Source organism: Typopeltis vanoorti, chromosome 5, assembly GCF_054136105.1.
Source record: "Typopeltis vanoorti isolate ZY-2024b chromosome 5, IOZ_Tvanoo_1.0, whole genome shotgun sequence".
Taxonomy (NCBI): Eukaryota; Metazoa; Arthropoda; class Arachnida; order Uropygi; family Thelyphonidae; genus Typopeltis; species Typopeltis vanoorti.
Window position 1 is genome coordinate 169,523,344 of NC_143553.1, and position 12,650 is coordinate 169,535,993.

General features: G+C 35.3%; 1 protein-coding gene across 2 annotated transcripts in view; it reads right to left on the minus strand.

The window, feature by feature from the left end:
* The window catches only part of LOC150107050 (tRNA-splicing endonuclease subunit Sen34-like), a 225,015-nt gene that overhangs the window by 18,870 nt on the left and 193,495 nt on the right, over nt 1-12,650 (minus strand). For both annotated transcript variants that reach the window (XR_016548379.1, XM_090393418.1), the window contains one exon: nt 10,727-10,792. Coding sequence is in view for 1 of the 2 variants with exons in the window: in XM_090393418.1 (XP_090249544.1) it covers nt 10,727-10,792 (66 nt within the window). In the remaining variant the exon portion in view is untranslated. The remainder of the gene's footprint in view (nt 1-10,726; nt 10,793-12,650) is intronic.

The following is a 12,650-nucleotide window of genomic DNA, read 5'->3' on the forward strand; positions in this document are numbered from 1 at the left end:
TCATGTGCTGACCTCTTTATGGAAGACTTAGAAAACAAAATCCTATCACAAATTTTTCCTAGACCTAAAATTTGGTTTAGATACGTGGACGATATCTTCATCATATGGAACAACAACAAAGATGACATATATGATTTTCTCAAAAAGATCAAAGCTTTCCATCATTCTATTAAATTCACTCTGGAACTTGAAAGAGAAAAACAACTTCCGTTTTTAGACATCTTAATCAAAAAACAAACTGATGGCAGTTTAAATCTATCGGTCTACAGAAAACCGACCAATACAGGTCGCTACCTACATTTTAACTCCTCTCACCACATCACATAAACTCAGCATTATACACATGTTAAAGAAAAGAGCTATTTGCATCTCAACGGACAACAAGACCCTTCAAGATGAGTTAAAATTTATTTCCAACAATCTGTACTTGAACGGCTATCCAAGAAGACTAGTCAATAAAATCCTTTTCTCTGAACCACCACAAAGAGAACAAGAAGAGATTCAATATATAAAAACAATTGCAATTCCGTATGTAAGTGGCATCTCCAACAAGCTCGCCAATCTCCTCAAACAACACAAAATAAGAGTAGCATTTCAACCTATAGATACTATTCGTAAACTACTAAGATCTCCAAAAGACAACCATCCTTTCTACAAATATGCTGGAGTCTATAATATTCCATGCTCATGTGGCTCTAATTACATCGGACAGACTTCGAGAAGCCTCGAAATCAGGCAAAAGGAGCACATTGGCTATGTCAAAAACAACAGACAGGACATTTCTGGGCTATCGTCTCATTTCTCCACAACTAACCATGTCATCGAGTGGGACAAAAGCTGTTCCCCCTACTTAGAGGAAGATTACCATTCAAGAATGTTCAAAGAAGCCGCCACAGTCGCCCGTTCTACTGTGAACCTTAACAGAAATCAAGGTCTAATACTGCCAGAGATATGGAAAACCCTAATCAGAGCCTTAAAAACGGAAGAAATGAACTTTAATACAAACTACAGAAGGTTCCTCAGCAACAGCTAGCTGATCTTGTACACGCGATACGTGTTTCACTCACGTTCGATACTATTTCATTTGTAATTATTCTAGTCAGTTTTGCAGTTACGCATAATTGTGAGAGTGTTTAATTCTATATGTAAGTGCCCTGAAGAAGCCAACAGATAAGTGTGGCGAAACTAGTTGGTCCAGTTAATTAATAAAATATTGATCAACACTTGATCGGTTAACCAAATATTATTTACTAATTTATGATCAAGAAAACAACCTTCATGATGAACTATTGAGAATACTTTGGACTTTTGGATGTTGATCTACAGACCAATAAGTTTAGCCTATGTCTCTAGTAGACTGAGATGTTTTTGTGCATTTGTTGGTTCTGTATCAATAAGTACAACATCATCAGCAAAGCTAAGATCAGTTATTTGCATGGTGTGGGTGGATGGATATTCTAATGTTAAAACCATGAACTTCTGTGTTGATGGTCCAGAAAATGTAGTCCAAGTATACTAAAAACAAATAAGGTGCTAGTACATCACCTTGCAGGACTCCTGTTGTCACCGGAAAGGATTCAGACGTTTCTGTTTTAAAGATTACTGTAGCATTGTAATCTTTATAAGGAGCTGAGATTGCTTGTATGAGTTTTGAGGGTAGACCATAGAAGCTGAGTATTTTAAACACTGCTTCTCTATTAATGGAGTCAAAGGCTTTTTTGAAGTCTATAAAGGTTAAAATGTGTGGTAAGTTTTTATCACATGAACCTTCTATGATTCTTCTGATACAATATATCTGTTCCACTGTACATCGTTTTTTTAGAAATTCAGCTTGGTTTTTTCTTAAAAGTGGTATTAAGTAAGGCTCTATTCTATTGAGTAGAATCCTATTGTAGATTTTAACTGTGGTTGATATCGCTGTAATTATCCATTCTATTAAGACTGCCCTTTTTTATGATATAGGGACAATAAGCCCTTGTTTCCATTGCTGAGGTATTATTCCAGTGTATAAAGCTTGATTCATTATGGCAAGGAGATTTGAAATATGTATTATACCCAGCATTTTTGAAAGCTTCTGCTCTGATTCCATCAATCCCTGGGGACTTTCCTGCTTTGGTTTGTTCTATTGCTGTTTTTAGTTCCTTTTCAGTGAAGTCTTCACAATTTATTGGTAGAGTGGTGGTTAGATGCAGGTCTGCTAGCTGACTTGAATGTTGGGGATTATCAACATTCAGTAATTCTTGAAAGTAGTTTCTCCATTCTTTCATCAAGTTTGAATTTACTGATAGCTATCTGCTGTTTGTCATGCGTGAAATATTTCCATTCTTTTTGTTTTATGATGACAGACATAATTTATCATTTGAAGTGTTTCTAGTATCCCAAGTTTTATTATAATTTTAAAGTTCCTCGCAGTATTTATTTATTTCATTTTCTTTGTCTCTGATCATTAGTTCATTGACCTTGTTATTTAAAATGTCGAGTTTATCTTTATTTATTTCATTCCTGTTTAAGCAGTAGAGTCTCCTTGCTTTATTTCTTCATCATCATCATCAAATTCCTGCCATGTACCCTCAAGGGGTGTACAGGATATGATAGTACTACATGAAAAAAAAATACATCATTACTAACTTCCTATCTACAATTTTCCTCCAAATCAGTCTGTTACTTGTCAAGACGCCAACATTATCAGATCTTATATTTCTATCGCCTAAGGCACTTACTTTGTACCGTATCAATCCACCTATATCTTGGTCTTCCTCTGGGTCATTTTGCTGCGAACCTGGCAGAGAACACTTGTTTTGCTAATCTTTCCTCGCCCATTCTGTTTAAGTGACCATACCACCTGAGATTAGCTCTGCTAACGCATTCCTGGATGCTGACAATGTCAAGTTCTTTCCTAATATCCTGGTTTTATCAGATGGCATCAATGGCAATACGATATTGCCATTGATGCCATCTGTTCATGCCTATAATCTTTCTCAGGACTCTCATATCTGCAGTCTCTAGTCTTTGGTCAAGTGTTTTACTTCTGACCCAGCTCTCAGATCCATAAGTTAAAACTGATTTGAACACCACTGTCTTGTATACAGCTAATTTAGTGTTCTGACTAATTTCTCTCTTATTCCATATGAATTTATTCAATTGACTTCCCACCATACCAGCTTTGCTGATTCTGTTGTCTATTTCTTTCATCTATATATTTTTTAGTTTCAGGGATAATCCATTTTTCTGAGTCTTTTTTGTTGCTGTTTCGAAGAATTTTGTTGGATGTTATGTTTATTGCTTCAATGATAACTTTTTCTTTATACTTTTCATTAACTGGATCTTTAAGAATGTTTTCTATATTGTCTTCTAATGTGCTGTGGAAGTTTAATGTGGGCATTGATTATTCTGTGGTCAGAGTTTAGTTCAACCATATTATATGCTCAACAGTTCTTGATTGATCTGATTCACTTTCCATTGATTAGGATGTGGTCTATTTGGGAATGAGAACCATTTGGATATTCCCAGGTCCATAGTCTTCCTTTTGGATGGGGAAATTTGGTTTGGGTGATTACCATGTTATGGCTATTGCAGAAGTTCATAAGAGAATGTCCATTGTTATTTGTAGTTTCATGACAAGTATATTTACCCACGTTTTTAGTAGTATTGGCAATGTCTTTACCAATTTGGGCATTAAAATTGCCACCAACGAGTGTGACGTTGTGAACTGGGATGTTCATGACAGTTTCAGAAAGATCTTTATAATAGGTGTCTTTGTCTTCTAATGGAGCACATTCTGTAGGAGAATATGTGGATATTATTGTCAGTTTTGGGTTGTACTTATGGTTATGAAGAGAATTCTTTCAGACACTTTTTCTGCTAGTTTCTTCTTGAGCATTATTCCAACCTCTCCAGTACCATCATTGTTTGCTGAGTTATGAATAAATTCTCCATTTTTTGTCAGCTGATGATATTTCATTCACTTCATGATTGTCAGTTCTCCATCTATGTTCTTGTATACATATGTCTATGTTGACTTTTTCTGCTCCTCTAAGTAGCTAAAAAAATTTTTCAGCTTTCTTGAGTGTCCCTATGTTATATGTTGAGAAGATGAGATTAGATTTCCATAATTGAATTTGATCACATTAAATTATGGAAATAATTTAATGTGATCCAAGAACTTCCTGGAAGGCTTTCATCCTTGGTATACATAGTAACTGTATCAGCAGTTGATATCTTGTTTCCTTTTGTAATAATTTAATATCCACATATTGGGTGATCAGGCCTAATATGTTTTACCAGTCATATCAGCCTACTGGAAATTTGCCCAGTGTTTCCCGAAGGGCACCACAAGGAGGTGTAACTTGGATTTTTATCCCCCCCCCATACTGTAACAGATTTAAATCAGTCTATTTCTAAAATCCATCATAGCAGTAGAACATTTCCTAAACTTAAATTTCACTGCATCATATTGACAAAAATCTGAGAGATCATCATTTTGAGATCTGCAAGTGTCCACTACTGCACCCATAAAGAGCATCAGTTAGGAATGTAAGAACCCACCTTTTACAATCAGTTTCTTTGCTTTCCTACTAATGTGCTTGCATACAAATTACCAATACATCCCTTTGTGCCTATGAAGATTGGTGACAAAGGTAAAATATGGGCTTAGTAATCTAATTAGCGAAATAAATTTAGTTAGTTTAATTATCAGCTTTCTGTTTTTTCTACTACGCATCAATATAAATGTATGATTACGACTTCCAGTGGTTCAGCAAGTCTCTGGAACAAAGGGTGGCAGAAAACTGGTAGAGTACAAGCAGTATGTTTTGAAAATAAGGAGGAAGGAAGGACGGATTAGGTTTAATGTCCTTCCCACGTATAAATGAGCACAATTCAAAAGTACGTCATTTCATATCAAGAAACAGAGCTTCAATTTGGACAGATTAGTAAAATATAATGAGAATATTAAATATCTGTCATCATTTCAAAACCAAACAAAGAAACAAAGTTCAAATTTTTACTACACTTTATTAGAATAAACCTTTGACATAGTAACCTCTGATTTGTGTATTGATTAGGTTTCAATGCCTAACAGCTGTTTTGAACTGGTGGTTCTCATCAGAGACCAAGCATGAACCTAAGAAAGCAAAAGCCCTTTGTTCATTACCACAGCCATCCCATTTCATTTTAAAATCAAATATATGGTTTTCAAATCTTCTTCTGCAGCTTATTCCACTTAGGTAGGGTTGCTGTTTATAAAAGGTTTTAAAATAATGGAGGATATTTAATATCCACGTTATACAGGATGTTTCAAAAGGATGTATAAAACTTTGCATGAGAACAGAGAATAACTCGGAAGACGTACAAAAGCGGAGTGAGCATCATAATGTAGTGAAACATCGATTTTTGGTCACATAACTTTATCACCAAATGACAACACTAGATAGTGTGATATGTCACACCATCTAGTGTTGCGTGAGGGGAACCTGCAGCAAGGCCACTGCATTCTCCCAACTTTACACCGTTAGTTTTTTTCTTGTGGGACTTTGCGAAAGATCGAGTGTTTGCACCACCACTATAAGCCAATTGGATGAGCTGCATTTCAGAATTACTAATGCTAATATCTAAAATATATTTCCTATTGTGAAATCATACTGTTTCTGATTAACTTGGTTTGAACACTGTCTTGGCTAATTGATTGTTTTGACTAATTTCTCTCTTATTCCATATAAATTTATTCAGTTGACTTCCTGCCATTGCTGAAATTACACCAGATATGCTCTGCCGCATATGGCAGGAAAGTGATTATACATGGGACATCTGCAGTATTACTGGAGGCAGTCATATCGAACTTTAACTGCCTGTGTTGAAATTTCAAGTGTTACGTTACATTTGCACAGTAATAAAAAATGTTCATCTATCACTATATACTTTCAATTGTCATTCAAAGTTGTATAGCCTCTTTTGAAACATCCTGTATTTTACTAATCTTGCCAAATTAAAAACTTCTATGCTCTATTTCTTGGTATTATACTTATGCACCTACTGTTCATTTATGAAAAACAAACTTTAAGAAGTGGGACTGTCATTATACTGAAAGCAGGGTGTCTTCCCTATTAGGTTTGTGTCTAGTTTCTGAGGAGGACATTAAATATCTATCATTATATTTTACATCACTTCAGTAATGTTTCAGCATACAAATGCAAGTGAAATCAACAAAGTAAGATCTATTACAAAAAAAAAAAAAATTATAATAATAAATAAAAAGCAGACATCAAGTAAAAAACTTCCTAAAACAAATCCTGAAAATCACTCTGAGTGAAATTCAACTTTTAGCTTCTTCACTCAACACCCAACAGCAACATATCCCCACCCTCAGAAAATAAAATAAAAAAATGTTAATATCTAAAATATATTTCCTATTGTGAAACCATACTGTTTCTGATTAACTTGGTTTGAGCACTGTCTTGGCTAATTGAGTGTTTTGACTAATTTCTCTCTTATTCCATATCGATTTATTCAGTTGACTTCCTACCATTCCAGCTTTGTTGATCCTACTGTGTGTTTCCATATTTAATTTATCATCTTCACTAAAAAACGTGCTTAAGTAGCTGAAATGTTTTACCTGTTCTATAGGTTCTCCATTCGCAATGCAGTTGACATTTTCAACGATTCTACCTATTTTCATTGTTTTTGTCTTTTTATTGCTGACCTTCATACCAAATATATTACAAGAGTAATTCATTTAGTCAGGGAATCTTGCAGACTTGCAGCAGATTTATTTAGAAGTATAACATCATCCCCCAGACGGCATGAAACTCTGTCATGTTGTACCATCATTTTTATATTTTGGTTTAAGCCAATAAGAATACAATTTGGTCGGCTATTCCCAAATTTCCAGCCCATCCTCGTTCATTCAGTATCCAGGTAGATACCTAACAGGGTGCATCAGAAGGTGAGGATTCGATACTGGGTCAAAAACCTGGTCAGTTCTCCGCATTCCTTTAAAGGCGATGTGGAGGTCTCCTCTCAGTTATACAGCTTTGACCCTTAAACACTCCATAATAATAAAATATATGCAAGTTAAATCCACTTTATGTTAATTTATTAATGATCAGTTTCATGAGGAATACCAAAGAGTATGTGAGGAAATAGACTTGCTTAATCAGGATGGCAAAAGTGCATGAGCAAAAATTAGTGAACGAGGCCAAGAAAAACAGCAGATTAAGTTTTTCCACTTGGTTCGACTATAAATTAAAGATACCAAGAAATTATATGCTTGGATTAATCCTTTATCCAGTGTAAGTAAACAAAGTTTGCATGTGAAGTATCTTCATGACTGGGCTACTTGTATATCAAGGATAATGACTTTACACAATTGCCATAGCAGCTCTTCCTATAATGCATAGTACTATAACAGTCCAAAAGGGCATGTGCTTTGCATTATGGGATACTAAGGCAATTGATGTGCTCATTATACTCTATATACAAGAAGCCCAGTCATGAAGATACTTCATATGCAAACCCTGTTTACATACACTTGGATAAAGGATTAATCCAAGAATATAAATTTCTTGAAAATTATAATCTTCAAAAAAAGAAAATGTTGCAGATGATATATAAGGAGAAAGGTCATCAACAAGCTCGCAAGCAATACAAATTACCAGCAAGGTTACCAGTAGAGTAAGAAATGAAACTCAAATTATGACAGGTGATTAGCTGAGCAGGCAAAAGAAAATCTTGAAGAGCTCTTTTGCTACATGGCAATAAAAAACAATTTTCAAGGGAAACTTTCATGAATGATGATAACGGGAGGTGACAGAAGCATGTAGAATAGTCATTACTGACTAATGACTTTGCAAAGGTGAATCATTCAGGTGAGGGTGCTGCAGTGACAGATGTGACAAGAACTGATGTGGGAGAGAAAATGAATTGCAGATGCTTAAAATATTGCAGTCCTAATTCAAGCAAAGGCTACAGAATTATGAGATATTGACCTGTGTATTGTGAGAATATGCAAGAGAATTAATAGTGCCTCTGATCGGGTTGTCTGCCTCAGTTATGCTAAGATCCCAAGAAAGCAGAGGTTGCAACCTCTGCTTTCTTGGGATCTTAAAAGTTGCAGAGCAAAAAGGAGGGTTCAAGATAGACAAGCAAATAACAGACTTATCGGTGCCCTTGAGACTGGTGATAGAAGGATTGGAGTTGCTGATCTTAAAAATTTCAGAAAGGTGGTAGGAATGCTAGAGATAAAGAACAATGTTGTGTGTGTGTGTGTGTTGGGGGGGGGGAGCACTGCTTTGTGAACATTAACTCGTGCTTTAATATTTTACTCCTATAATAACATGATAGATGAGCTGAATAAAGAGAACAGCTACATGGCAATAGTGCTGGAATTTGCATTCAATAGGATACTCATAAGACTGTTACACAAACCAGAGCCAGTGGGAAGAGATATGAAGCTGATGATGAGGATAGGAAGGTGGCTGATGTATAGATGATACAAAGAGTGGTATGAGGAGGAGAATTCAGAAGAGTGCCACAAAACTATGTATGTGGAATTCTGATATGATACAGGAAATGATTTGAAAAGAAATGTTGCATGCTGATGAGATAAAACTGAGTACAGTAATAGTTAAAACAAGGTGATGAAGGGATCCTACAGAATGATTTAAATAGGCAGAAAGTATGGATAAAATGGATGCCAATTTAATCTGGAAAAGTAGAATGTATACAATTTTGGAATGAAAGTAGGGTACAGAGATATATGCAAATATCTCTATATTTTCATAATATATTTACATATATATGCAAATATGTGTATCTAGTGGGAATAAATTTAAGAGAAGGCATAACAACAGCTGATGTGGGTAATGTATCGTCACTCTTGGCGAGTCCTTGACTCCTTGGAAGTTTCTAATGATTTTGTTTGGAGTACCTCAGGGTTCGGTACTAGCGCCACTACTCTTTAACCTGTATATCAGTGACATAGGGAAATATTTAAGAGGGAATATTCAGTTGTTTGCTGATGATGCAAAACTGGGGACTTAGTCGATAAAGGTGATGTAGGTATCCTGCAGGATGATTTAAATAAACTGGCATTGTGGACAAAGGGTGATCATCAATTTAATGTTGCAAAATGTAAGGTTTGTTGTAATAGGTTTCACGGTATAAAAAGAACACAGATGGTTAAGAAAATAACTATTTATTAACTTAAAAGCTAATATTTCGCTGGTATTATATCCAGCATCTTCAGAGCACACAACACAAAGTTTGTTACAAAGGCAAGACAACCACAATCCGGTATAACAGTGGGGATAGTATAAGTGATTGCAGCGTGCAACACAAGACTAAAGTCCTAATATGGCGCCATCTAGGTTAAAAAAAAAAAAATTCAAAGTTTTGAAATAGTAGTCCAAATGATAAAAAATAAAAGTAATAAATATTAATTTGGTCTTAGGATGACTGTCTCCCAAATCTTTGGTAGATTTATACAGCCATACTTGTCTACTACCAAAGATTTGGGAGACAGTCATCCTAAGACCAAATTAATATTTATTACTTTTATTTTTTATCATTTGGACTACTATTTAAAAACTTTGAATTTTTTTTTTTTTAACCTAGATGGCGCCATATTAGGACTTTAGTCTTGTGTTGCACGCTGCAATCACTTATACTATCCCCACTGTTACACCAGATTGTGGTTGTCTTGCCTTTGTAACAAACTTTGTGTTGTGTGCTCTGAAGATGCTGGATATAATACCAGTGAAACATTAACTTTTAAGCTAATAAATAGTTATTTTCTTAACCATCTGTGTTCTTTTTATACCGTGAAACCTATTACAACATGTCTGACGAACACATAAGCCTATCCACGCGTATAAAATGTAAGGTTATGCACTTCGGGTTGAAAAGCTTGCATATGGTGTGTCATATTGATGGTATTGGATTGCAAGAAATAGACGAGTTACGGACAATGGTGGACAAAGAGTTGAAGTTCAGAGGACATATTGCAAAAGTTGGTAAAAGAGCTCAGAGGATTACTTGGATGATGAAAAACACGCTAACAGTAAAGATAAGGAAGTTAATCCCTCTTTATAAGGCTATGATTTGGCCACATCTTGACTACTGCACACAGATTTGGTCACTGGGTTTCTTGGGATCAGGAGGTGGTAGAGAGACGAGAGACCAAGATGGTGACAGGTTTGTGGAATACTCTTACAAGGATAGGTTGTACAAAGTTTAGTTCATGGGTGGAAAAGAGAGGACTTGATAGAAACTTTTAAGATGGTGATCATTTACTATATCAAATATATAGTATAATCTTGTATCTTGAACTTAAGCTAACATACTACTATCAACAATAATACAACTAATCAGCAGTTATTAACATATTTGCCATTCATGAACGTGGCATATGTTTCTCAGTAATGAATAATCCAAACACAACAAAAATTCAGTATTTACCAATAGTATTAGGACTGATTTTTTTCTCCCTTTTCCCAAAACATTTCAGTAAATTTAGAATTATTTTCTATTCCTGTTTAAAATCTTCACCAAGAGCCAATTTCTTTATTTTTTTAAATTTTATATAAATTACACTGTGATTTATATAAAATGAGTCAAAATCTATTATTTTCTCCTGCACAACAAATTGTCGTTAATCTTGAAAACTGACATTTTTTTGCATTATGTTTCCTTCTAATATTATTATTATAATATTACATTAATATATGCTTACCACCACATATATACATCATTGGTTGTTTGGTTGGTGGCTGTTCTTTGGGTGTACTATCCATGGTTTCTTGGGAAAAAAAAAAAAAAATTAAACTATTGAGAGATACTTGTTAAGTAAACACTAGGATACTTTCATAGTTTAACTTGTTATACATATTTTAGCAGAATGCTATTGAGTAATTATATTGTGCATTCTATTTATATACTATTTACAATATTACAAATATTTCAGAATGAGAAATCAAGATACCTTCCAAAAGAAAAGAGAAGAAGCAATGGTAAAAATTTTCTGGCTAGTGTAGCACAATCATAACAATTAGAATCTTTTGAAGCTCACATGCTAAAAAGAAACTGCAAGTATCAGATATCAGTCCACTCAATATCAAGTTCAAGTCCACAAACTAGTAACCTCTTAAAAAGTCACTCAGTTCTGACCCAGCAGCTGGAAGATGATCTGCATTTGAAAGATGCAGATATGTTGACAAAGGTATTTCGACACCTACTTGTGGTCAAAAACAGGCATTTCTGTTACCAAGTGGGACCATCTTTGGCATGAATGACAGCAACTACCCTTCATGCCATGCTTTCAACCAATTTCTAATATATAGCAACAGGAATATTTTTCCATTTCTTGCACAAGTGCTGATGACAGACACTGTGGCCTGGAGCAAATTCAATGTTCTAATTTGTCCCAAAGATGTTCGATGGGGGTTGTCATCTGGACTCTGAGCTGGCTAGTACAACAGTTCAATGTTGTTTTGTAGAAAACACTTTTGGACACACATTACAGTATGGCATGGAGCATCTTCATGGTAAAACATGCAAGGGTCACTGCCAAAGTACTTTCATAGTGTTGGAAGCATGAAGTTGTCCATCCGACATCATGATTTCTGACATCTGATGGCTACTAAGCCTCCATCAAACTTGACAGTTGAATGATGTAATCATTTAACTAGTAATCAGACCATCACAGTGAAACATTTGGAAGCATGATTCATCACTCCACAGAATCCTTTTCTAATCATCTATGGTACAAGGAACAGTGTGAAAGACACCAGTCCAAATATTGTTTGCCATTGAAGTGGGAGGGGGTTGATGTATAGCTTGTTCCCAGCAACTCTGGCATGGTAACCTAAGGCATGCAAACTCTGCAGACAGATGTCCCTGTGGTATTTTCCAGGTTGACTGCAAGATCCACCACTGATGATGGGTGGGATGCTCAAATCTTCTGAGATAGAGCTTGTCAATCTCGGTCAGTAGCCTCCCAGTGTGTTTACCTGCTGTGGTAGCACCATCCACTTTCCATCTATGAATGACATGATTTCGGTATAATGAGACAGGTAGTAATGTCATGGACAGAAAGACCACTGATGTTACACCTAACTACCATCCCACATTGGAAGCCTGTCAGTTCAGCAGAACATGGTAGGGTAACAAAAGATGGGATGTGCTGCATGCACATTTTGCACTATACTCCCCACTTTTTATTACCAGATATTCTCTGAATATTTGCATGTGGTAGGATCCGAAATCTTCAGGGCACGTAATGGTGACCAAGTACTTTTTTCAATATAGCGTATGTGAAGTTGGATATTTTTGTGGTTTAATAACTGTTCATCAGACAGTGAATTTAGATGAACAGTTATTAAACCACAAAAATATCCAGGAGCAAAAAACTAGAAAATATAATTTCATTGTTTAAAAAAATCAGCAGTCTAATAATGAAAATCATTGAATTAAATAATATGCATGTGACAGAACATATCCCAGGTCCATGGATGTCATTTTTAATATAAATGTAGACTAGACTTGGTGTAGCATTGTCTTCATTTTTGTTACAGTGTGGGGGAGACCAGCAAATTCATGAACAGTATAAGGTTTACACTAAAAAGGTGACCAGCATGGCAAAATCAGATTGAGAAGAA